This window comes from Phyllostomus hastatus, unplaced genomic scaffold, assembly GCF_019186645.2.
Source record: "Phyllostomus hastatus isolate PE091 unplaced genomic scaffold, TTU_PhHast_1.1 phas_contig_80, whole genome shotgun sequence".
In the NCBI taxonomy this organism is placed as follows: domain Eukaryota; kingdom Metazoa; phylum Chordata; class Mammalia; order Chiroptera; family Phyllostomidae; genus Phyllostomus; species Phyllostomus hastatus.
In genome coordinates, this window is record NW_025333960.1 from 18,429,651 (window position 1) to 18,456,011 (window position 26,361).

Below are 26,361 nucleotides of genomic sequence, written 5' to 3' on the forward strand. Positions count from 1 at the left end.
AAGGTGCACATTTTACACAACAAAATATGGTACTAGGCATTTTTATAATAAGCCAAAAACTATTCAAAGGCAGCTGACAAAATTTAAAGGCACATTTATATAACCTGCAATTACAGAATCAATCTTTCTGAAGCTTGGTTGTGGCTGTGAGAGCTGCTCACTGTGTCCAAAACTGTCTCCATCACTCTGTAGACCACTCTTCTTTTTTCTAATGTCACTCTTTAGCCTTCAATTGTGGTGTGACAGTGTTGACCATTCTTTGATTCTTGAAACTATTCCTTGGTTTCATCATTCTTTTCTGGTTTTCTTACCTTGGACATGCCTTCTCAAGTACTTTGAGACTCTTAAATGAGTGTTCCTCACAACTTTTCCTACCCTTTCATTTTATAAACCCAAGAGAGGTAAGCTCCTCTAAACCTTCAATTAACTAAATTTATAAATCTCCTTAATTCAATCTTCTCTTAAACTCCAAATCAACATAACCAATTATATACCAAATAGGTTACCTCCAGTTGGAGACTATTCAACCGCATTAAGATCTATACCAAAGTGAGCTCATCCTTCCCCATCCAATCCTCCCAAAATAATTCTCCAATATTCCCTTCTCATTCAATCCATCTAATCAATTACCCAAATCAAAATTCCCAATTACCTTATATTCTTTACTATGACCTTTCTCTGGTCAATTATCAATTTATACCAATTCTCCCATTATACCATCTAAAGTTTATCCATCTCCTCTCATCTTCACCTTTTCATCACAGCTTCAGTCCAGTGTTTCAAAGTTTTTCACACAGACTGTTATCATAGTCTCTTAATTACCTTCTAAGTTCCAGATTCCTTACTTGTAAACCCTACCTCATGGGACTGTCATGACGACAAAATAATGCAACCACCACAAAGAGGGTGTGACATAGCAAAAACTCAAATATTAGGTATTAATATCACTCTTTGAGAAATACCTAGATTATAAAAGTTACTTGAGGGACTGCATCTTCAATATAAACAGAAAATAAACTGCTTTCCTAATAATGGTAACATTTAAACCAACCAATCAATATATCCTCTCTATCCCCAGGTCCCCTTGAAATTACCAAGTTTGGCTCCCCAAAGGAGCATACTATGCCTTGTATAGAAACTGGACCTATGAGATTAACAGTTACTAAAGCATCTATACTATACCCCAAAATTTCATCCTGTTTTAAAATAATTATGGCCCCTATCACGCAAACAATGACATCGAGCATAACCACAAGAGTCTCAATCAAGCCCAAAGGGAAAGGGGCTGTCAGAGGTCAGACCATCATAAGTTAGAGGAAAATCATTACACTGCCTTAACGTCACACCCATAACAAGTACAGAGCCTTACACCACTCTATAGATTTAAAAAGCACACATCTATCTATAGGGGGATAAAATATACATGTGTCTGTTAATCTTAACTGAAGGCTCAAGATTTCAGCCGTATTTGAATGGAGGTAATTTCAGCTCATAAAAATAATCTGTTAAATCATAGTCTTGCTTCATTCTTGGGCTGAGACTCTTTATATTCTCATGTCAGGATTTTGCCTTTTATTAAAGATAAGTTCAGAGGAGTTGTTGTTCCTTTGAACTTATGTGAACTGATCCTTTCGCAAACCGATGAAAACTCCTTTTTGGAAGCCAATGTTTTAATCATTTTTCAATGTATCAAACTCCCTAAAATAGCACAAATGACGACACACCATTTATTTATCACTTAGAAAAAGCTATCAAGTATTTTATTATTTTATTCTACATTATATACAAGTCATAAAAGGCCACAGCAGTTTTTCAACATTTAAACCCTTTAAAAGTAGAGGGCACTATGAAGGATTGACAAGTATCAAAATGAAGTCCAGTAATGAGGGCATATACTCAGTGTAGTATTTCTGAGGAATAACAAAGCAGATACCAAGTTATTAATATTTAGCTTGCAACTATTCCACAGGTTTTTATAAACCTCTTTGGGATTTTTTTAATAGCTTAAGTCTGCCCAGTTGCCATTTAAGAAGTGAAACGACAATGAAAGAATAATAAACTTTAGAGGGTACCTTCCTAATTCTAGTCATTTAGAGATCTTCAAGAAGGAAAGACTAAATTCTTTACCACCTTCCACTTCTTCCTGCTAGCAAAAACAGGAAAGAAAAAAATGGAAGGAAAAGCTCAACTTTCCGAATTCCTCCAGTTTATCTGGAACTTTGCTTTTTCGTGGGGCTCCATCCAAGTATATTTCAGCACTGCCCAGGTGGCCCAGCTGGTTGGAGCATCATCCTGTACACACAAATGTTGCAGGTTCAACATGGCCAGGGCATGTACAGAAGGCAGCCAATCAATGTTTTAAATCCTCAGGTGAGAATTTTTTTTTAAGTGTATTTCAGGCCCTTCAGAAATCAACTTTGAATTTCTAAACACATAATATCGCACCCTCTCAAGTCATAGCTCTAAAACACTGGTTTCCACTTAGTAAAAATACAATCTTTAAAACTGTAACCGGTATCAGCAGATCAATATTAAAAAAGTACAGTACCCAACTACACTGGTATATTTCCATATTAAGAACTTCAAAATATACTTATCACTGAGACCATAGTCCTTGCATTAGTTTTCAGTCCACTATGAACAATTATCTGCTGCATGTAAACATGTCTAAATAACTATAGATAAAATACATTAATCATAAATTTCTGTAAAAGATAATAAAATATCTTCTTTAAAAAACAAAACAATAATAAGCTATTACTGCATTGTTTCCAATTTTATGAAAATGGAACAACCTTATGGTTGTTGCCAGTCCTGAGTTCTTTGTAACAAAAATGGCCCTAGTTCCTGGTTAAAGTCAGCAACCAATCCATTCTTCAGTAGATGTCTTCTACTACTGCAGTAGTAGTAGTAGTAGTAGTAGATGTCTTCTACTACTGCAGGCAAGAATTTGCTTTAGGTGCTATTTTGTCCATTAATAAAATTATATACCAGAAACTGTCCAGTGCCACAGTATTGTGTTGCAAACAATTTTCCATCAGGAGTGGGATCTGAGAAAGCAATTTCTTCTTTACTCAAATATGAGCCATATATAAAGTTACTCCTATTTAAAAATAAAAAGAGGGGTGGGGAAGTAGAAGGGTAAAAAATATTAATATTTTTATTCATTAAAATTAGAAAAACCTGTCAAATACAATTTCGCTAGAAAGACTTTAGGTAATGTTGCATATTCTGAAAACTGTTGAAAATAATTATCCATCTATTATAAAACTGAGGTAAAAGAATTTATGAAAACAATGGTTTTAAAAATATTTACCCAACACCTTTTCATGATAGAAATACTCAACAACCCTAAGTAAAAGAAACTTCCTCAAACTGATAAAGAGCAGCAAGGAACACCAAAGTTAATGGTGAAAAACTGAAAATTGTCCCTCAGAGGTTCGGAACAAGGTAAGACTATTTCTGCACACACCTCTACTTTTCAAAATAAAGTACTGCAGATTGTAGCCAGGGCAATTAGACAAAGAAAAGAAATAAAAAGCAACCAGATTGAAAAGGAAGAAGTAAAACTATCTTTTTAGAGATGACATGATCTTGCATTTCCAAAATCTTAACGAATTTAAATCTTTGCAGAAATTGACAAGCTAGTCCTAAAATTCATATGGAAATGCAAGAGTCACCAAATAGTCAAAAGAACTTCAAAAAGAACAAAGAGAACTCACACTTCCTCATTTAATACATACTACAAAGCCACATTCAAGAGTTCCACTCAAGGATTCCAAACAGTGTGCTGCTGAAATAAAAATGGAGCAATGGAATAGAAATGTGGGTCCAAACACTAACCTTCACATTTACATCAATGATTTTGACAAGGGCCAAGACCATTCAATGGGGAAAAAAGTCTTTTTAACAAATTGGTGCTGGGACAATCAGATATCCACATGCAAAAGAATGATGTTGGATCCTACCTCACATTATACATAAAAAACTTAAATGGATCAACGATCTAAATGTTAGAACTAAAATTATAAACTCTTGGAAGGAAATAGAGGCAATCAGTCTTTTGTGGCCACGGATTAGGAAATGACTTCTTAAATATGACACTAAAATCACAAGTGACAATATTAATTTGGGGTTCAAAATTTAAAACTATTGTGCTTCAAAAGAAACCAAGAAGATGAAGACAACCATGAAGTTGTAGAAAATATTTGTTTATCATACATCTGATAAGAGACTTGTCTCCAGAATATATATAAAGAACTAGTGAAACTCAACAAGAAAAAGATAAACCAATTTAAAAATGGACTTAGGATTTGAATAGGCATTTGTCTAATAAGATATATAAATGTCCAACAAGCACATGAAAAGATTCTCAACATTATAGCCATTAGGGAAATGTAAAAGCAAAACCACAATGAAATGCTACTTCAAACTCACTAGGATGGCTAAAATTAAAAAGACAGACAATAACAAGCGTAGATAAGTATGTGAAGAAATTAAGACTCTCATACTTTGCTTGTGGGATTGTAGAATAGAGTAGCCATTTTGGAAAACAGCTGGCAATTTCTCAAAATGCTATACAGTTACCATATGACCCAACAATCCTACTCCTAAGTATATAATATACCAAAAGAAATCAGAACGTGCAAATATTTATTTATTTAGGAAGGGAAATAAAAATTTGTCCACAAAAATCTGCACATGAATGTTCACAGTATTATTATTCATAATTGCTGAAAGGTGGAAATAACCCACATGTTCAACTAATGAATGAATGAATGAATGAACGAACAAATAACAGCAACACAGGAGAATATTACTTGGCAATAAAAAAGGAATGATGCACCCTGACCAGTGTGACTCCGTGGATTGAACGCTGGCCTGTAAACCAAAGGGTCTCCAGTTCGATTCCCAGTCAGGGCACATGCCTGGGTTTCAGGCCAGGTCCCCAGTAGGAGGTGTGAGAGAGGCAACCACACCTTGATATTTCTCTCCCTCTTTCTCCCTCCCTTCCCCTGTTTAAAAATAAATAAATATTTTTTTAAAAAAGGAATGATGCACATGAATATATTCTACAATGCTAAGTGAAAGACACTAGTCACAAAAGGTCGTACATCATAGATATCCATTCATATAAAATGTCCTGAATAGGCAAATTCATTGAGACAGAAAGTAGATTAGCGGTTGTCAACAGCTGGGAAAGAGGGAAATGGGAGAGTGACTAGGGTATGGAGTTTTCTGAAGGAATGATGAACATTTCCTAGATATAAATGGATTAGAGCTGCACAGCCTTCTAAATAATACTAAGCCCACTTAATTATATATTTTAAAAAGATGAATTTTATTTGCTATGTTAACTATATCTCAATAAGATGTCATTAAAATTACTTTTAATTTAGCCAAGAAATAGACTATTTAGTAGCATTTTCATGATGTAATCTTTTTTTTATATCTTCACCTGAGGATATTTTTTTCATTGCTTTTAGAAAGAGAGGAAGGGTAGAGAGAGAGATATTGATGTGAGAGAGAACATCAACCAGTTGCCTCCCGTACACACCTGGACCAGGGTCTCATGCACCCACACCCAAACAGGGGATTGCCCCGACCAGAAATCGAATCTACAACCTTCCAGTTATGGGACAATGCTCCAACCCACTGAGCCATCCCTGCCAGGGCCATAATGTAATCTTCACAAGGTGAACTGAGCACATAAAAGGACCAATAAATGAAAAAAGTAAAAATTGTGTGCTTGAACAGGAAGCCTATGGTATCAATCTCACTATCACAGAATAAATACAATGGCTACACTCTTTTATGTCTTCACAAAGGAGAACAGTGTAATGATTGTTGTATAACTTAAACGTGGGTTTAGTTCTTAAAGAGCCCTAAACAGACCTGACTCTTGTCATGAAAAGGATGGATGGATATGAGCCCTTCTCACTTCTCAGTGATAAAATAAAGGGGAGATAACCAGAAACACATTAAGGCTCTAAGATTCCTTAGGATCTTACTTAAAACAATGATGGATTATTTTGAAAGCTATACCTATAAATACTAGACAGGGACCCTATGAATAAACAAAAACAAGAGACTAACCTCATTTGCATGATTAATTTTAACCTACTCCATTAATCCCTTAGCAATGATGTTTCAAAGAACAAAACCAAAACATGCAATTTGAGTCTTTTCTTTAGTACCTTTGATTTTAAAAAACCAAGTGATAAAAGCAAAAAAAAAATAAAAGGTTTAGATAATTTATAAATAGTATTAAGTTAAAGTAATTTTTCCTAAAAGCTAAATTCCCAAGAAACTTCTCACATTTATTTGGTTGTCTTTAAAATTCTCCAATAGTAGAGGGGAGTTCCAGCCAAGATGGAGGCGTAAGTAGAGACCCTTCACTTCCTTGCACAACCAAGAGGAGGATAACCACCAATCTGAAATCAATAAACAACCAAAAGCGCCCGAAATCTAACTGCATGGAACTCTGACAACAAAGTAATTAAAGAAAAAATCAACCAGAACAACCAGACCAGTAAGGCTGCAGACCTCACAGGCCAACTCAGGAAAAAAAAAGCCCCAGCAACCTTGGGGGCGGGGCTAGCTGCTGAACTCCAGGAGCTACAAGGGAGGGGCTGACTTTAGGGGACTAGGAGGTAGCTGTGGACTGTGGATGGGGGTGCTGTGGTAGGAGAAGCTCCCAGTCTTCAGGCAAGTCCGAAAGTCCTTGAAAAGTGTGCTAGAGATGAGCAGGCTGGCTGCAGGGTTGCCTCTCTGGCTCCTCTCCCACAGGCAGCACTGCAGTGCATCAAAGAGGGTTGCCCTGGGGGCGGTGGGGCAGGGAGGGACCTAAAGCCCCACCCCCTTACAACCTATCAGCAGTGCCAAGACAAAGAAATATGGCCCAATGAAAGAACAAAGTGTAACCTCAGAAAAAGAGCTAAGTGATGAAGAGATCGCCAACCTATCTGATGGAGAATTTAAAGTCCTGGTAATCAAAATACTCACAGATCTTATCAAGCTTGGTTGAAAAATGAAAAAACAAATGAAGGATACCCAAAGTGAAATAAAGAAGAATATTCAAGGAACCAACAGTGACAGGAAGGAAACCTGGACTCAAAACAACGATTTGGAACGAGAGGAAAAAATTAACATCCATTCAGATCAAAGTGAAGAAACAAGAATTCAAAAAAATGAGGAGAGGCTTAGGAACCTCTGAGATAACTTTAAATGTTCCAACATCGGAATCATAAGGGTGCCAGAAGGAGAAGAGGAAGACCAAGAAATTGAAAATTTATTTGAACAAATAATGAAGGAAAACTTCCCCAATCTGGTGAAGGAAATAGATTTCTAGGAAGTCCAGGAAGCCCCGAGTCCCAAGGAAGTTGGACCCAAAGAGGAACACACCAAGGCACATCATCATTAAGTTACCCAAGATTGAAGATAAGGAGAGAATCTTAAAGCTGCAAGAGAAAAGGAGAGTTACCTACCTACAAGGAGTTCCCATAAGAGTATCAGCTGATTTCTCAAAAGAAATCTTGCAGGCAAGAAGAGGCTGGAAAGAAGTATTTGAAGTCATGAAAGGCAAGGACCTACAGCCAAGATTACTCTACCCAGCAAAGCTTTCATTAAGAATGGAAGGGCAGATAAAGTGCTCCTCCATTCTTAAAGTGCTCCTCCTTATCTTGAGATAAGGTCAAGTTAAAGGAGTTCATCATCACTAAGCCATTCTTGTATGAAATGTTAAAGGGACTTATCTAAGAAAAAGAAGATAAAAAATATGAACAGTAAAATGACAACAAACTCACAACTATCAACAAATGAACCTAAAAGAAAAGAAAAACAACAAACACAAAAACTAAGCAATCAAGAATAGGAACAGAATCAGAGACATGGACATTGGAGAGGGATTTCAGTGGAGAAGGGAGGAATGGCGGGGGAAAGGTACAGGGAAGCAGCAGCATGGTTAGTAGGCATAAGGTAGACGGGGAGAGATAAAAAATGGTATGGGAAACAGAGGACTCCAAGAACTTATATGTACAACCCATGGACTAAGGGAGGGTAATGCTGGAGGGTTGGGGGGGCAGGGCAGAGGGGAGATAAAGAGGGAAAAATTGGGAAAACTGTAATAGCATAATCAATGAAAGTATTAAAAAATCTGCCCTCGATGGTGTATCTCAGTGGATTGAGCGCGGGCTCTGAACCAAAGGGTCACTGGTTCGATTCCCAGTCAGGGCACATGCCTGGGGTGCAGGCCAGGTCCCCATCGGAGGTCACGTGAGAGTCAATCACACACTGATGTTTCTCTCCCTTTCTTTCTCCCTCCCTTCCCTTCTCTCTAAAAAGAAATAAAATCTTAATATATTAAAAAATAAATAAAATTCTCCAATAGTAAACACAATTTGAAATAAGTGGGTTATTTTGGCTTAATCATAGTTACAAATAAGTAATTTTAATTTCTTTAAGAATAAGTAATTTTAAATGGTTTAATGATATTTAACCAACACTGCTTTCTTCCCCCCTCAGATTAACTTCACATGAAAAGTATTAACAGATCCAATACACTGACAATTTTATGCAAATTTAAATTAATTTAAATAGAGGTTATATATTTAAGATTAAGTGCTGATCTTTATAACTGTTAAAGTCCTAAACTACTGAAAAGGATTTGAAGGATTCAAGTTACCTTAGGCATTCAATCATGCGAGAAGCAATTTTTTTCCGACGCATCATGCTGAATACCCATATTCGACTGATCCCACAGATTGCAGGCTCTGGCAATGTTGAACAGCACCAGGCTTTTTGCCTTTCAAATCTGACTTTTTCTTCTTCTGACCTGATAATTGGAAGTTTCTCTTCAATGACTCTGTAGCCCTATAAGTATCAAAATGGGAAATAATTTTAAAGTGGGACTAGTACTTAGCAATTTTCTAGTACTGACCTTAGTGAGGAGGTCACATTTGTCTGGCTTCTTAACAAACTTATGGGGACCATTTATACTTTCACTCTCATTTCAGGAAATAGATATAGATCTACCTTCTGTTCTAATTAACATCTTTAGTAATGTGACCATGAGAGGAAGTTAATTAAGTTTTGGGTTCCTTACCTATAGATAATACATACAAAAGACCTTGCAATCACGGCTGCCATAATAGGAACTGATGTTAGTTTTCTCTACCTCCTACATTCTAAGGACAAGCAAAAGTACATACTAAAAACTCAGCAGTCATAACAACTGTTTCTGTGATTGCTGCCATAGTTCTAGGGCTCATAGCTGTGTGGGAACTAGAAACAGGGATGGCAGGGAAATCAAGTATTTAGAAAGGTTTTTCCCTCGCACTCCCATCTCCTTAAAAAAATAAAGTGCTTTAAAAAACATACATCTTTTCCACCAATCTAGATGCAAAAAGAACTCAGCCAGCCTTCAGATGGGACACAGTATTAAAACTTAAAACAATTGGACAACAAAATTAACAACAACAACAACAACATAAAAAGCATGCATTACATATCTATCTTCTAGTGTAAATACTTCCGCAAGTCATTTACGGAACTAGGTTGGATGGAAAAAAACCCAAGGGTTACGCAATATGTAAAATTAACTAAAGTTCAATAGGGCAAACTCTCATGAGTTAGTCATTTTACATCACATTTATATCCCCAAACAATCCTATCAGTTACTGATTTAAATCACTTTTGTTATTATAAATAGCAAGATTCATAAAACTATACAATTTCAGGCTGAATTTTCTTTTTAAAAAAGCTTAACATACAGAAATTAATTCACACAGACTTATTTTGACTTTTTACTTTATTGGAAAATTTCATGATAAAGCACACATTTACAGGCAAACTATTAGTATACTAAAAGATATCAAGTGAATGGAGGTCAAATCCAATGTACACTGAATTCATCAGCAAGAACTCAGTTGAGAGAAGACAGAAGTCAAATGCGGTATGCCTCAAAGTGAGCGTAATTCAGGAGTTCAGAATCTTCTGTTCTCTTAACTTGGTCTGTTACTACCTAACTCTTATAATGTAAACATATCTATTCCTTTTACTGTGATTCTATTGTTTGCTTTTTGTACAATTTGTATCCTAAATACAAGCCAACTACTCATCTACAGCTCAACCAAAGAAGTGGTGACCTACTCTGGAGGTGGGCAACTTGTAATAAAAGACCAGAAAGTAAGTATATTAGGCTTTGCAACCCACCTGGTCTCTATTGCAACTACTTAACTCAATGTTTATAGTGGGAAAGAAACCACAGACGATATGTAAACAAATGGATATGACTGTGTTACAATAAAAGTTTACTTATAAAAACAGGCTAAATTTTTGTAAGGCTATAGTTTGGCAACCCTTTATTTATTCCAATGCTGAAGAGACTGAGACTGACATTATCTTAGCACCCAACATAGAAACTTCCTAAATAAAATTTAACAGTACTTTTGATTTATAGAATTTTTATCTTACATATTGACTCAAGAAACTAATTCCCCCAGAAATTAGTTTTATTGTCATAAAGAATTACACACAGGAATTCTTGCATTCACAGCCTTTACATAAAATGTTGACAAAGTTACTAGGATTACGTTATTTAATATTGCACAGTAAATTCTTCAAATGCCAAACTACATATGAACACTCTAAAAATTACTTACCCATTGGATATGTTCTGCAATTAGGCAGCCAACTACTTTTTTGTCATTGGAAATAAAGAGAAGTGTTTTAGTTCTGGAATAGCACATTAGTGGAGCCTGTTGGAAACCTAAATCATTATCAACCATCTCTCTAATTTCATCAACCTGCCAAATAAAAAAGTATTTTTATTAATAAAAGCATTGTAGATATGTAAAAATATACAATTTCAATTCAGTAAGTTGAGTATATCATTCCAAGTAGGACATCCTCTAGTAAGTTCTTTTGAATGACTGTGCTACCGATATCTTTTTCAAGTCCTGTGGACCAATTTGCAAAATGAGGAAAGTACTACTGAGTGATGTTATCTAAGCCCAACAGTCTAGGGAGCAGGAGAAGTGAGAGGTCCTACAACAGGCAATAAGAACATTAGGGCTTCATGCCCCAGCTGGTGTGGCTGAGTGCTCAGTGGACTGAGTGCTGGTCTGCGAACCAAAGGGTTGCTCGTTCAATTTCCAATCTAAGGCACATGCCTGAGGGGCCAGGTCCCCTGTGACAAGAGGCAACTACACATTAATGTTTCTCTCCCTCTTTCTCCTTCCTCCCCCTCTCTTAAAAAAACCATTAGGGCTTCCTACTAGAAGCATCACAGAGACAACTTCACTGGACTCTTAGCAGGGAAGTCACTTTTGTCCCCAAGCCATAACTATTACTCTCAGCAGTAAAATGGAAGTAGGCACAGAGGAAAAGAACATATTTACTCTTTATTAACCATTTATATAGGTCAGGCATTATGCAAAGTGCTTTATGAACATTATGTTACTTAAATCCAACATCTCTTGAAGGTCTATGGTTCCTCACTTTACATTTGGAAGCAATACAATTCAAAATTAAGTAACTTTCCCTGTCAGATACTGGGTATCTAGAAAATTATAGAAGCAGAAATTTGAATCACTAATATTAACATGGCAGATTGTGCTTCTTCTAGTTTACCTCCTAGAACTGTAATCAAAGTCAATGATAAGCTCAAACTTTTGTAGGCACTCAAAGTAGAGATTTTTATTGGCACTTAAACTTTAGTTCCTTCCCTGGTTTACAAAATAATCTGCAAATATTCAGTCCAATAAACATGGATTTGTGTTACCAAATTTAAAACGCAAATCATCCCTAAGAGAGTTAAGTATTCATACCTCTGACACGAAGAATACCATATAATATATCCCTTATTCAATGATGAAAACTCAAATCCTCCTGTTCCTGGAACAGTATCCCATAATACTTACTACTCCTGATTTGATTCCTAAAGGCAAATAACTCATAATACCCTAGATTCTAATTTTAACCTATTACTGGTTACAAACCAGTAACATACTGAATTGTAGGTTAAGATGCCCTGAGAGGCTAAAATGAGGAAATCAGCCTTTACTGAGGATTCTTACTAATAAGAAAAATCTGGACACTGCTGCATATGGTGGTTTAGCAAACTCCCACTGTGTGCTTCCAAATGATCATAGTTAGAATTCCAACAATTCCATAATTTAATTTTCATTGAGTCAATCACTAAGCCAATATTAATTCAACAAGCATTTGTTTTTGTACAAGGATCAATGTTTCAAATACGAGAGAGGTGGCATGTTTACATGTCATTCTAAATGCTAGTCTACACTTATTAGGCAGTGGTAGTATGGACGCTTAGTTGGGAATCTGGGATTGTCGAGTCATATATACAGTATTATCTAAAAAGTCAGGAATCACAGAATAAACTTTAAGTAGAATGTTAGCTAAATTTTCAAATTATAGTTCCAAGTATTTCCCTTCAAGTGAAATATTCCTAAATATAAAGAGGTCCAATTGTTAACCTAAAAAGAAGTGTATTATTTTCCTTCTATTTCTACACATTTTGGATACACTCTAAGTGTAATTAAGTTTTCCAGAAAAATTACTGAATTCATTGCTTTATATTATGAGGCAATTCTAAAAAAGCTTCTGGAGACTGAAGAAAAACATATTATTTAAAAATAAGTTTATCCTTTGGTTTCCTGACTTGTAAAATATTCAATATAATAAAATGGCTCCAGATTTCATTATCTCTCTGGTTCATTTCACTGAACCTTTAAGTACAGAATTCTAAGTTGCACCAAAACTTGGCTCACACTAGACATGAGGATTTTCTGTAAGTTTTCCAAGTAAAATCAGAATATATCTTGTTTTTTTTCCCCTCTTAACATTATATGATTATCTCATGCTTAATTTCAGGATTACTAAGGCCAATACTACTAATCCCCTTCTGCAATAACTTTTTATTTAGAAATTTATTCTCAGAATGAAACTTCACATTCATTCTAATTTTCTAAATTGAGTCAAATTTTAATCCTTGTTTATAATCATTTATGTGACATTATTAACTAGCATGCTTTCTACACCATCACTCAAATTACTGATAATACGAAACAGTAATTAAGTCACTAGAAATCCATTTCACATGTGCTAAACATACTATAAAGGGTAAGCATGATTTTTCAGTTGAGTTGTATTCCTTAAATGCTTATCTGTTTTCAGAATTGGTGTTAAAATTGTGCTGTGCTAGCAATGTGTTATTCTTTTAAAATTAGCTGCAAAATTATTTTACCTATTCTACATGAAATTCACTAGAAATTTACCTTTTTCAGGGCATACTTTGGGTCTTCAGGAAGAACCATAATTATCCTGCCATCGGGATATTCAGCCAGAATTCTTTCTTTTTTCCAGCCCTAGATTGAAAAAAAAAAAAAGGATTTTATGGACATTTCATTCACCATGTTCATGTACAAGAAGAAAAACTTATCAATGTGTCTAAAAATTGCAAACATGAAAAAAATATGCTCATTAATGTTTAACTAATAACAAAGTCAATCAGCTATTTTGTTAAGCATACAATTGGTACAATGCAAGCTAATTTCTTTAAACTACTCACTCAGATATACCACAGGAATATTTCTAATTTATCATTTCCCATTTAATTAACTTTGAAAAATCACACACCAAAAGCAAGCCCCTTAATGTCAGTTATTCCCAGAACCTAAAGGATAACTCTCCTACTTTGTTGATAAAAGAAATAAACTCTAAAATTTCTTTGTAACATGGTTACCTCCACAGACAAACACTCATGGTTTTATGTCTAGCATGCCAAAGACCTCCAGGAGGTTTTAAATGAACTGATTTGCATGCAGTAGTCCAACATGTAAGGAATAAGTGTTTATTCTTATTGATCACAACTATCAAAGTCACAAGAATGAGACTATAAAAATATAACTACCTTCTAAGAATCTAATAGGGAAGGAGAGGCTACGTTGTGTGTATCTGAAGTTAAACATACTCAAAAAAAGAGAGGTAATAAACTCTTCTTCAGATCCACACTCGTGGTGATTAATGAGCAGAACCTGCATGAAAAAAAAAACAAAACAAAAGCCACTTAAATCTAGTAAGATGGGACTGAACCAGAGGTTAAAACTAGGAGCTTTGAGGTTAATAATAAGCACAGAAGGAATGAGCTTAACTGGTTGTTTCAGTTGTCTTACCCAAACAACTTTACATAAAAAAGCCTTTCAAGAAGCAATATGTACTTCTATTAGAGAACCATCATCTTCTTTCTGAAATGTTTCTTTTAAGGATATAAAAGCTCAATGAAACCAAGAAAAGGCAACTACACTGTTTTTTAATAATCTGGCAAGTCTGAAAGAAGTTTGATTTTCTTAAAACAATTCAAAATGATTATTTTGGGAGAGGGGCAGAATCTTAGCTGGGACAAAAAGTCCAGTAACAAGCCTGATATATGTAACAATTTGGATTAAAGTATTTAAAGTCAGAATTTCTTTAAAAAATAAAACAAAGATAAAGTGAAATTCAGGTGATTAAAAGTGTTCTAAGACTTTAAAAGAAGAAAGGAGACGCAGTAATAGTCATCGAAGTCATTTTTTTCAAATTAGAAACTAAATCTAAATCATAACTAAACCTAAATACAGGTAAACAATTTTTGAAAGGCATAAAAAAATATCACCTCTTTAAAAACAAATTTATGTTAATGTTATTTTAGAAAAATCTTTTAAAATAAAATCTATTTTCCATAAAATGAAAATAGAGACTTCTCATTCTAAAAGTTAAACTACAAATTCAAGAACAGGAAATGTAAGGAACCCCAACTTTATAAGAAAGTAATACTTCCTAGGCCCTGGCTGGCGTAGCTCAGTGGATTGAGCACGGACTGGGAACCAAAGTGTCCCAGGTTCGATTCCCAGCCAGGGTACATGCTTGGGTTGCAGGCCATAACCCCCAGCAACCGCACATTGACGTTTCTCTCTCTCTGTCTATCTCCCTCCCTTCCCCTCTAAAAATAAACAAAATCTTTAAAAAATAAGTAAATAAAAATCTAAAAAAAAGAAAGAAAGTAATACTTCCTGAACTGAATTATCTAAAGATAATTTGATAAGCTATTTTCCTACTATCTTTAAAAACAAAAATACTGGTCCAATGTCATTATATTGCACCATAGGGACTAAATTATCTTGCTTTACTGACTTTTTAGTACAAAACTTTCTCTTAAAACACCCTGAGACATGTATGTTTATAGAGAAAATTTTATCACAATAGGATCTGACATAATTTTGTTTTAAATGATTGTTTTTTCATGTACATATAAGAAGCAGGAATTGCAAAGGGAAGAGTTGCTACTGCTTAGGTTTCTAATATTCATGAAGGCAGCATATTTTTGTGAAAACTTTTTAAGAGTTCTGGAGTAAAAATTAAGGATTTAAATTCCCATACTTTGTAGTCACTAGCTATATGGCCTTGGGCAAATCACTAGACATCTCCTTCTCTTTTCTGAACTAGGCTATGTACAAAATGGCTGTCATCACCTCCCGTCACTTAATTCAGATCACCTCCAAATCATTGTGTATTGATGATTCTTCACACAGGAGACACTCAGGAAATCTTAGTAACTTCCATTCTACCTTCCTACTGGTATCAAACAAAGGTCAATGCACTAATCTAAGAAATACAAGTTAATTAATAAAGTCTCTACAGTTAAATGCAATAATAAATTCAAAATTGTGGACAAAAAAAAAAATGAAAAAACCAAGATGGCTAATGTCTGTAAAATAACATTACTCAAGACATTTATATGCCTCAATTGCAGGTAACTCTTTCCTGGGGTCAATAACATGATCTTCCTGACTTCAGTAGATTTAGAGCAGCGCTCCCCAACTTTTTTTGGCACCAGGGACCACTTTCATGGAAGACAATTTTTCCAGGACAGGGGTGGGGGTGGGGGGGAAGGGGAGAACAGGAGGCGGGACTGAGGCAAGCTTCAATAGTGGTCCAGTTCCTAACAGGCTGCAGACCATTACTGGTCTACCGCCTACGGGTTGGGGACCTCTGATTTAAAGGATATGAAGTTTACTTTTTGAAATTGAAACAGAGATGGACATTGCAGGGAAAGGTACATATAATTTAAGCAGGGAATAATCACACAGCCACAGCTTTTTGGTAAAGATATAAATTCCAATGCAGTGCATTTACACTTCTCACCTTTAGTTCTAATATGTTACACATATTCCTCTGCTAGCTACTAGTATTTTCTAAGCCCCAATTTTATTAATTTTCCTATTGGCTGCTGCAAAGCAGAAATCTTTATAGTTCTAATAGCAATCAGTGATTATTTTTTGTTCCATGCTGTTACAGTTACTCTGAACTTAAGAGTCTAAAGAATGGAAGGGATTTCTCCTTTTTCCATTTTAAAAAGATAACAAGTGAAAACAAAATATATTGTGTGGTAGATACACTGATGTGTACAATTCATCAACCATTTAAAATCTGAGAGTTTAAATGTATGTAAACTACACCCCAATTTTAAAAGTTCATACTAATCACTATCATAAAAGGTTGAATGAGAACAGCCATGAAAGTATACCCTGAGAAATAAAATGAACCAGCTTTTAAAAATTATTAACAAATATTACAAGAAAAAAAAGACATAAAGGAATAACCTTTAGATTATAAGACTTAACAGATATACCAATCAATGTAATGTATGAACTTAATTCAGAATAATAGTATAGAAAATTATACTTAAGGAGTTTGAAACCTGGAGGGAATATTTGATATTAAGGAATTAGCTGACTTTAAAGGTGTGGTTCTATTTAAGTCATTTTATGATAAAAGGCTAATCTTTTCATCTTTTAGAATACATATTTCAAAATATCTACTAAAATGATAATGTGATACCTGAGGTTCACTTCAAAATAATTGGGAAGACTGTCCATGAATTAACTGTTGAAGATGGGTAATAAGCACATGCTATATGTGCACGTGCTAGACAATGAGTACATTGTGGGGGGGCTGCTGTGTGTTTGTGCATTGTATTCAACTTGATTTTGAAAAATTGAAATTACCCATCATCAAAACTGCCAATGGCCCAAGGCTTGCTCAAATATCATTTATTTATAAGTAAAAAATAAGTGCAAAATGAATCTAGTCAGCAAAGCAGCTAGATCCAAGGTAGGGAAAAGCAGTGACTTCAATGGGGGCAACAAAGGGGCTTCTGAGATGCTAGTAATGTGTCTTGTTACAAGAGTGTTCACTCTGTCAAAATACACCATTAAGCTGTGCATTCATTATTTGTGTACTTTTCTTTACATGTTAATTTTTTTAACTTAAAAATAATTACTAAAGGAATTTGAAAAACAGAGATTTTAGTTCAACAGTAAGTCTAACAGCTGTTGTATGCTGAAACATTTTTTAAATTGTACCTTTTTAAAATTTTAAGTCTTCAGAAACAAAAGTAAATTAAAATTAACTCATTCAAAATTCAGTCACCAGCTCTATCTGACATTATCCAAGGCAGAAGGCAGAAAAATTGCATAAGAGAAACAAACTAAACTCTTGAAATATATTTTGTTGAAATGGATTTTAAATGTAAATATATATATTTATGAATATTTTTTCAAAAATCAAGGATATTACATCAAAATATAAATAGAAGTTATCTGAGTAATTTTCTTTTCCTTTTAGCATATTGTATGTTCTATTTTTTTACTTTAATAAAATGGTATAATGAAAGTATTATATTTAACTATCCTAACCAGCTGTTACTAGTACATGTTTAGACATTTCTTTGCAAAAATAATCTTAAATTAACAATAATGATAAAGATGTGTTTCTAGTCAATGTGACCTTTACTGAACTTTAAAGTGTTGAAAACATCAAGTAATTAGATGGAAAAATTCAGTCAATTCAAGAAGTATGTATGTACTGACCACCCGCCATGTGTGACACCACTGAGTAAAGAGTATTTTAAAAAAACCAGAAAGACCTAAATTGAAATCCAGACTTTACCACTTACTAGCTGTGTTGCCCTGGACCAATTACTTAACCTCTCTGAATGCTGGTTTCCTCACCTAAAAATGGATATAAAAACAACTACAACACAAAATTAATGAGAAGCAGAGAAAGCACTATAAAATATTAAGCACAGTGCCTAGCACAATAAAATGTACCCAATTAATAACAGCTCCAATTATTGTCATTATGGTAACTAAGCACTTTCCTGCAGGTTTTTAAATCTTCCATACCTCATGTCTTACAAATTTACTGAACATCTGGCCCCCACCTACTTCAAGCTTCCTCTCTAGAAGCTTTCCCAACACATGATACAGTCACAGGTCATGATGAAATACTTAAAATATAACCTTTGCACATACTATTTCTCTGGCCCTATATGCCTTTGCTTTATACCTTTCTAGGCACAAGGGAATTCCTATTTTCCTTTCTGACTCTATTCAGGTGTTAACCTCACTTTTCCAATCTTTGTCAAATAGCCTTGCTCTATGATCAGACAATTTATATCTATCTATATATATAAAACTATTTTAGCATTCTCTATATGATTTAAATATGTTTGCTTATCTTGTCCTTTGCACTAACCTGTAATCTTACATAAAGGGAAAAAATTTACCTTTTTAATAATAATTTTTAAAAAACCCTAATATGAAGCTAGTTAATAAACATTTGAATAAGTGAGCCTAGAAAAATAACCCTTTGAGACATTATTTTTTTACAGATTTTAAAAAGATTAAAGTGATAAAAGTTAGATTACTTCCTATGGGCCATATCATGAATAAGTAGCTCACTAAAAAAACAAAAACCCCACATCTTCCTTATTTAATTATGTTCATATTCTTTCCTATTATGCCACACTAATCTTAAGAATCTTAAAAATCTAATAGAGAAATAGATAGTACTCAATATGCTACCTATAAACTAAAACAGAGGCAGAAAATCATGAGCCTTGCACAAAACAGTGAGTGGATCAATTCTGCTTAGAGAGAAAAAATTTATAATTATGAGGAATACATTTAGAAAGACAGACAAAAACTATAATGCAGAGGGCTATGAATGCCTGGGTGAAACAGAAATCAAGCAAGGCTTTAGATAGGCAAATTTCATAACTCTAGTTGAACCTAATGAAGATGTATTTAGGCCAGATGTACAATGGGAAAAATATATCACAACTTGGGTTTTAATTTCCAATTACAAGTGCAATATTCTAAAATGCGTCAACTCTCACTCAAAACCTTGGTACTACTTTTAAAAATTCAAAAGAATTTTATTTGAGAGGACTTCAGTCTAAAAGTGACTGTGATCAATTTATTTCTATGAGCTAAATTATATTGTATACACAAGAGATTTTGTTGAAATTCAAATAAAATAATAAAAACCTAGTTTATTACTAAAGGACTCCAGAGCCAACTCCATTACTTACTAGCCATATGACTTTAGGAAAAATACATATCCTTTCTGCCTATTTCCTCATTTATAAATTAATTGAAACTACTTCACGATTTGCTAAAAGAATTAAGAGGTGTTTAATATAGGTAAATGCTTAAATCAGCCCCTGGTACACAGGAAGCCCTTAATTAGTATTACTTGTATTATTATTATCTTGTCTAGCTGTAAAATGAATTAATTTGTGTAATTTATTTACACCACCCCCTGCTCCCAGCAAAAATCCCTCTGGGAATTTAAAAAACTATAAAAATACCTTAGATGTTGATTCATGTTCAATCAAAAGGCATGAATGATTTAAGTAATCAATCTATTTAAGAAAAATTAAGTCTAACTGCTCTGCTGTATACCTGAAACTAATATAAAATAATGAATGTAAACTGTAATGGAAAAATAAAATCCTTTAAAAAAGAATAATTAAGAACAATGCTATCTGAAGTTAGCCTTCAAATTTGTTACATATATTTATTATCCTACAGTATTTCCAGATTATAGTTTCCCATCTTGAATGCCTTAACCACTAAAATTAACTCATTTAAATTAATTTTTCATAGTTTGAAAGAATATATTCAGAAAAACCAACGTCCCCTGACAGAGTACTTTTTTTTTCACTCAATATAACTCCTTTAAGTTATATTTTAGCCATATTTAACTCAATTCTAAAGGTGCTTTATGGACTTCCATTTTTAGGTATGCTATGATAGCAGGATCTCTTTCAGTAATACTTCTCTGGTTCTCTGCAATATTTAAACAGAATGAACAGAAGCCAGAACCCCTAAAAACTTTGATTCCTCCAGTGAAAGTGTTTTTGATAAATCCTGTACCCTAGGACTATTCTCTCTGATTCAAAATTAATGAAAACTATAGGGATCTGGAGTTTTACAATGATTAGACCATCCAGATCTAAAATTAGACATATTATATAGACCATAAACCACAAAAGCACAAAAAATTTGACACACCAAAATATCAAACTCATAGCATAAAGTAAGTATCCAATAAATATTTTTAAAAAGCATGCTTAAAGGACTAAAACCATGTATTTCTAAAACCATGAATATAAACTATCTATGCCTTAGTTTTACAACCAATAAAAGACAGAAAACTACACCACTTGAGTTACAGTGAATTAAATAAGTTAATACTTACAGAACACTTAAAATACTTAGTTATAAGTGAGAAATTTGTTGAGAGAGAGGTCAAGAATGCAAGCATAGAGGAGTCAAATGTCATTTATAAATATTAAAGGCAACCACCAAAACTAAACATAAAAATATAACAAATAAAAATTGGGAGGAAAAAGAAAAATTTTATATATTTATATGAAACTTGATATATACATAAGGCTATGCATGCATAGCTTGATTTATATAGTTATGTTGGAAACAGACAGAAGTGATTAACCACAGAACAAGGAGACTGGAAACAGGGTAGGGGGAAAGGAGGCTTTTTTCATTTTATACCTTACAATACTAGTTAAATTGTTATTTCCAGGTACATACACTGCTTTTATACATTTCTTTAAAAAGACAAGTTAAAGAATAAAAATCTTGCAGGCTATCTCCTTTAAGTCACATAAATTAAAAATGTTTAAGGAAAAGAATGTGAAAAGAAATTTTCTCAATAAGCAGGTCTGAACACCAAATGCCCTTTAAAAAGAATGTTAACAGTATTTAAATGTTCTTTCTTGCAGGAAATACATTAATATATAATAAATTTTTTCAATAATGCCTTTTCATAATTAAAGATCATATGATACTAAAATGCAATTTTAAAAATTACTTAGGAAGGAACTCAATAAGCATTATTAAGAGTAACGTACATTTTTCAATAGTTATTTTTCCATCCTTCAAACATCCTGTATGTATTATGTAATGATTATCTCACCACTCCCTGAGAAAAATCTAAGTCCTAAGGAATAGATTTTCATAAGAGACGCATAAGAAGCTATTTCTTAATAACTTCTGCTTAAGAAAAACAAAAAAATCTATAAGAAAGAGAAGTGATGAAATCTAGTCTTTATTAAAGCAACCCAATTTACCATTCAGGGAAAAAGTCTAGAGCTCAGTTTGTGCTATTAGATATTTTAATATATGGCAGTAACATTTTGAAATGTTTTCCACCTAATCAACTTGCTGGATTAGCTAATGCTCACTTTCCTCTGGGTAATAGAAACAGATGCCTAGATCACACCAAACAACTCACAAACAATAAAGTACTCTGGTATTCCACAACTGAGTGACATAATCACCAAGAGTCATTTGTTTGTCCCTGGACTTGTTTACACCAGTTTATTCTTTTAACTATACGATATATTCAAATATTATCTAAGCTGAAAAAATAAAGTGCAAAGATAGTTGTTTTAGTGAAACTGGTAGAATACGCTGGAAAAAATCAGGCCCTGGCCTGGTGTAGTTCAGTGGATTGAGTGCCAGCCTGGGAACCAAAGCGTCGCAGGTTAGATTCCTAGTCAAGGTACATGCAGAGTTGTGGGCCACATCCCTGGCGGGGGGGGCGGGGCGGGGCGCTCGAGAGACAACTACACATTGATGTTTCTCTCCCTCTCTTCCTCCCTCCCTTCCCCTCTCTAAAAATAAATAAATAAAATCTTAAAAAAAAAGAATACTCTTGAAAAAATCAAAATGGTCTCTTTAAAAAGTCAGAACTATAACAAGAATTATTCTGTTCCCAGATTCTCTGATTATTTTACAATGTCTACATTCTTGCTCTATTTTTAAAACTACATCATAGAAGATGGCTGTGTGATTTACTTATATGAGAAAAAAACAAAGCTAAATCAGGGGATTCATAATCAAAGAACATAATCAAAGAAATAGTTTTCACACATCAATTACATTTAATATACATTTACATGATTCAAGTTATAATACAATGTTTAAACTATGTAATGACCATATAAAAGACACTGCCCTTTGCCTATCAAACAGCCATTTCCCCCCCCTCCCAGCTTTTTTGCCCCATTTTGTTTGGGTGGTAATATGTACATTCTCAACAGTAAATTAAGGTTCGTCTAAGCTAGAAACCAGTGTTTAGTAACAAAGCTATTACTGACTTTTTAGGTTATTCTATCTTCTTTGAACTGTCACATGCATTTCAAAATGTTTAGCCCCCTTAGCCCCTGCCCACTAAATGTCAATGATATTCTCCATAGGTTCCCTAACAGAAATTGTGACAAACATCCCATTGCCCTACCTTGAGAAACACTGCCATAAACCAATAATCATCTTATTTATTTTTGCCAGATTCTTGCTTTCCTAGTTCCCTGTAGCTAAGGCTGGCTACTAGGCCCAGTTCTGAGAAATGAGACAAAGAGAACTTTCCAAGAGCTTCAGAAAAATGCCCTCCTTTACTGGTATAAGGAAAAAATCACTAGAAGGACACTGTCTGAAAGAGTACTCATCCCAACCAACATCCTGCTTTAAATCTGAACATGGCTTATGTACTACAGCAGTCTACTCAAAGGACCATTAAGTTATAGCTGGAAGCCACAAAGTCAACACACTAAGGGGAGGAGAGCACTGAATAAGTAATAGCCAACTTTATAATAACATGGTTGAATGGCAGCACAGAACAACCCTAACTAAGACTATGTACCTACATACTTCTTAAGAAAACATAGCCTTATGATTTAAAACCTCCATTAGTTGGGTATTCCGATAGGGTTTTCACTTGAATCAGTTTTTTACAATTAATTGATGCCACTCTCCCAATTGTGTCAGTTAAGAGAACTACTGTAATTACTCCAAAGTCTATTACTATAGGAATAATATATCACATAAGATATATACTTGGATCAAACCTACTAAAATGTCAAATAAGAGGAATTATGAGATTCTTTTCTCTCCTGTCATTCTCAAATACTAAGGAAACCTCAACATCTCTGCATTAGGATGCATCAATTAAGCACTTTTCTTTTCCTTTTTTTTGAAGATTTTATTTATTTATTTATTTTTAGAGAGGAAAGGGAAGGAGAAAGAGAGAGAGAAACATCAATGTGCGGTTGCTGGAGGCTGTGGCCTGCAACCCAGGCATGTGTCCTGACTAGCACTTTTCAACTTGTAGCGATAATTTCCTAGTACATAAAAAATTTTTGTTAGATGTAAATCTCATCTCAAGGTCATTTGGGGCATAGTGAGCAAATCTATTGACCTCATCAATATTGCTCATGATTTTAAAAAACTCATGGTCCAAACTCCATTCCACCTCTACATCAAAAATATAAATACAGCCTCCAAATCCATTACTGAAAAATGTTCTCAAAAGGTACACCTCTGGGAGTTCTACTCCCAGTTAGGATAAAGACTATCACAAAAGATCACTGTTCCTGCTGTAGCAACAAAACAACCAACAAACTGAAAGGCTTGTTTTCTTTCAAGGCACTCAAAAGCTATGGACTAATTTTCCAGAGATGAACTCGCCATTCCTAGGTGAGCAGAGACACTGACCAAATCTGGGAACATGGGCAAAAAGCAGCAATGACGCAGGTAGAGATGGAGGAGGAGTCTCCTGTTCTGGTACAAGGGAAAACTAATCAAATTCCTAATCGTCATAAATGAGCAGGCATGGCAGTTTTCTCCAAACACAGAGGTAATCCTCCACCAGTTCTCTCCACCATGGGATATCTGCCAAGCTGGGCTGGAAGGTAGAGAAATATTTGCATCCTCTGAAGTTTTAGTTCCTCAATTCCTACTGAAAAGAGGTGCTTAATCCCAAACTCAAGACATTAAAAACTGAGATAGCCCTGGCTGGCATGGCTCAGTGGGTTGAGTGCCCGCCTGCGAACTGAAAGGTAGCCAGTTCCATCACAGTCCTGGTACATGCTGGGTTGCGGGCAAGGCCTCCTGTTTGGGGCAGTGCAAGAGGCAACCGATTGATGTTTCTCTCTCACATCAATGTTTCTTTCCCTCCCTTCCTCTCTCTAAAAAGTAAATAAAATCTTTTAAAAACAGAATCATTAAAAAAAAAACCAAGATGGGTAGGAAAACTAAAATTTCAATCCAACTCAATTCCTATTTAGATCTAAGAGATCAGCTCCTTACCACAGCTGGTAACAGAAAAAGGAAATGCTCTTGGGGGGAGGGAAAGAGATTATCTACTTCAGTCTTTACTGTCCTTTTATTACACACAATGTCCAGAGTCCAATAAAAACTTATAAGATCAGACTTCCGGCCAAGATGTAGGCATAGGTGGACGCACCGTACCTCCACACACAACTAAGATTGGAACAACAACAATTTAGAGGCAGAATAACACCCAGAACTGACAGAGAATTTATCTGAATGGAAGTTGGACAGCCAAGACGTTGAAGTAGACCAGTTCATCCAGACTGGTAGGAAGGGCGGAGAAGAGCAGCCAGGCATGGGTTGCAGCGTGGAGAGCAGACAGTTGGGAGCATAAGGCAACCAGGGGCATAAGGCATCTGGGGCACGCAAGATCACAGCGGGTGGACCATGAGTACGCAGCCGGCAGCTGGCAGACCCAGCGAGGCGGCAATTGTGGAGCAGGGCAGAGCACGCAACCCAGGATCCCAGAGAAGGGACTGAGGTCCCACAGAGAATGGAGCTACCGCCATTGTTCCCTCCCGCCCCCGCCCCCACATGCAACGTCACAATCTAGCAACTGGGGTGCCCAGCCCTGGTGAACACCTAAGGCTCCACCCCCTCACCGTAACAGGAGTGACCAGATCAAAAAAAAGAGAGAGAGAGAGAGATGGCTCAGACAGAAGAACAAATCAATGCCCCAGGACTCATCTTTTTAAGCGACCAAGAGATAGCCAATCTATCAGATGCACAGTTCAAAACACTGGTGATCAGGAAACTCACAGAATTGGTTGATTTGGGGCACAAATTAAATGAACAAATGCAGGGTACCATAAAAGAAATGAAGGAAAATGCACAGAGAACCAATAGTGATGGGAAGGAAACTGGGACTCAAAATAATAGAGTGGACCAGAAGGAAGAAAGAAACAATCAAACAGGAAAGAATGGAGAAATAAGAATTTAAAAAAAAAAAAAAAAGAAGAGAAGCTTAGAAACCTCCAGGACATCTTTAAACATTCCAACATCCGAATTACAGGGGTACCAGAAGGGGAAGGGGAAGAGGAAGAGCAACAAGTGGAAAACTTATTTGAACAAATAATAAAGGAGAACTTCCCCAATCTGGCAAAGGAAATAGACTTCCAGGAAGCTCAGAGAGTCCCAAAGAAGTTGGACCCAAGAAGAAACACACCAAGGCACATCATAATTACATTACCCAAGATTAAAATGAAGGAGAGAATCCTAGAAGCAGCAAGAGATAAGGGGACAGTCACCTACAAAGGAGTTCCCATCAGGCTGTCAGCTGATTTCTCCAAAGAGACCTTACAGGCAAGAAGGGGCTGGAAAGAAGTATTCCAAGTCATGAAAGACAAGGACCTATATCCCAGATTACTCTATCCAGCGAAGCTTTCATTTAGAATGGAAGGGCAGATCAAGTGCTTCTCAGATAAGGTCAAGTTAAAGGAGTTCATCATCACCAAGCCCTTATTATATGAAATGTTAAAGGGACTTATCTAAGAAAAGAAGATCCAGAAAAAACATGTATAGTCAAAGGACAGCAAACTCACAATTATTAACAACCACACCTAAAGCAAAACCAAAAGAAGCTAAGCAAACAACTAGAACAGGAAGAGAACCACAGAAATGGAGACCACATGGACGGTTAGCAACAGGGGAGTGGGAGGAGGGGAGAGGGGGAAAAGGTATGGAGAATAAGTAGCATAGATTGTAGGCTGAAAATAGATAGGAGGAGGGTAAGAATAGTATAAGAAATGTAGAAGCTAAAGAACTTGTAAGTATGGCACATGGACATGAACTAAAAGGGGGATGAGGGTGGGAGAGGGTG

General features: G+C 35.2%; 1 protein-coding gene across 4 annotated transcripts in view; it reads right to left on the reverse strand.

The window, feature by feature from the left end:
• Positions 1 to 1,730: 1,730 nt before the first annotated feature.
• The window catches only part of ESCO1 (establishment of sister chromatid cohesion N-acetyltransferase 1), a 69,839-nt gene continuing 45,208 nt past the window's right edge, over positions 1,731 to 26,361 (reverse strand). For 3 of the 4 annotated variants that reach the window (XM_045849995.1, XM_045849993.1, XM_045849994.1), the window contains exons 9-12: positions 13,299 to 13,388; positions 10,662 to 10,805; positions 8,684 to 8,871; positions 1,731 to 3,103 (exon numbers count right to left, since the gene is read on the reverse strand). In XM_045849995.1, coding sequence (XP_045705951.1) covers positions 2,956 to 3,103; positions 8,684 to 8,871; positions 10,662 to 10,805; positions 13,299 to 13,388 — 570 coding nt within the window. In that variant the 3' untranslated portion in view covers positions 1,731 to 2,955. Of the gene's footprint in view, positions 3,104 to 8,683; positions 8,872 to 10,661; positions 10,806 to 13,298; positions 13,389 to 13,933; positions 14,058 to 26,361 lie in introns of those variants that run through there. The other variant, XR_006787001.1, reaches the window with a different exon arrangement.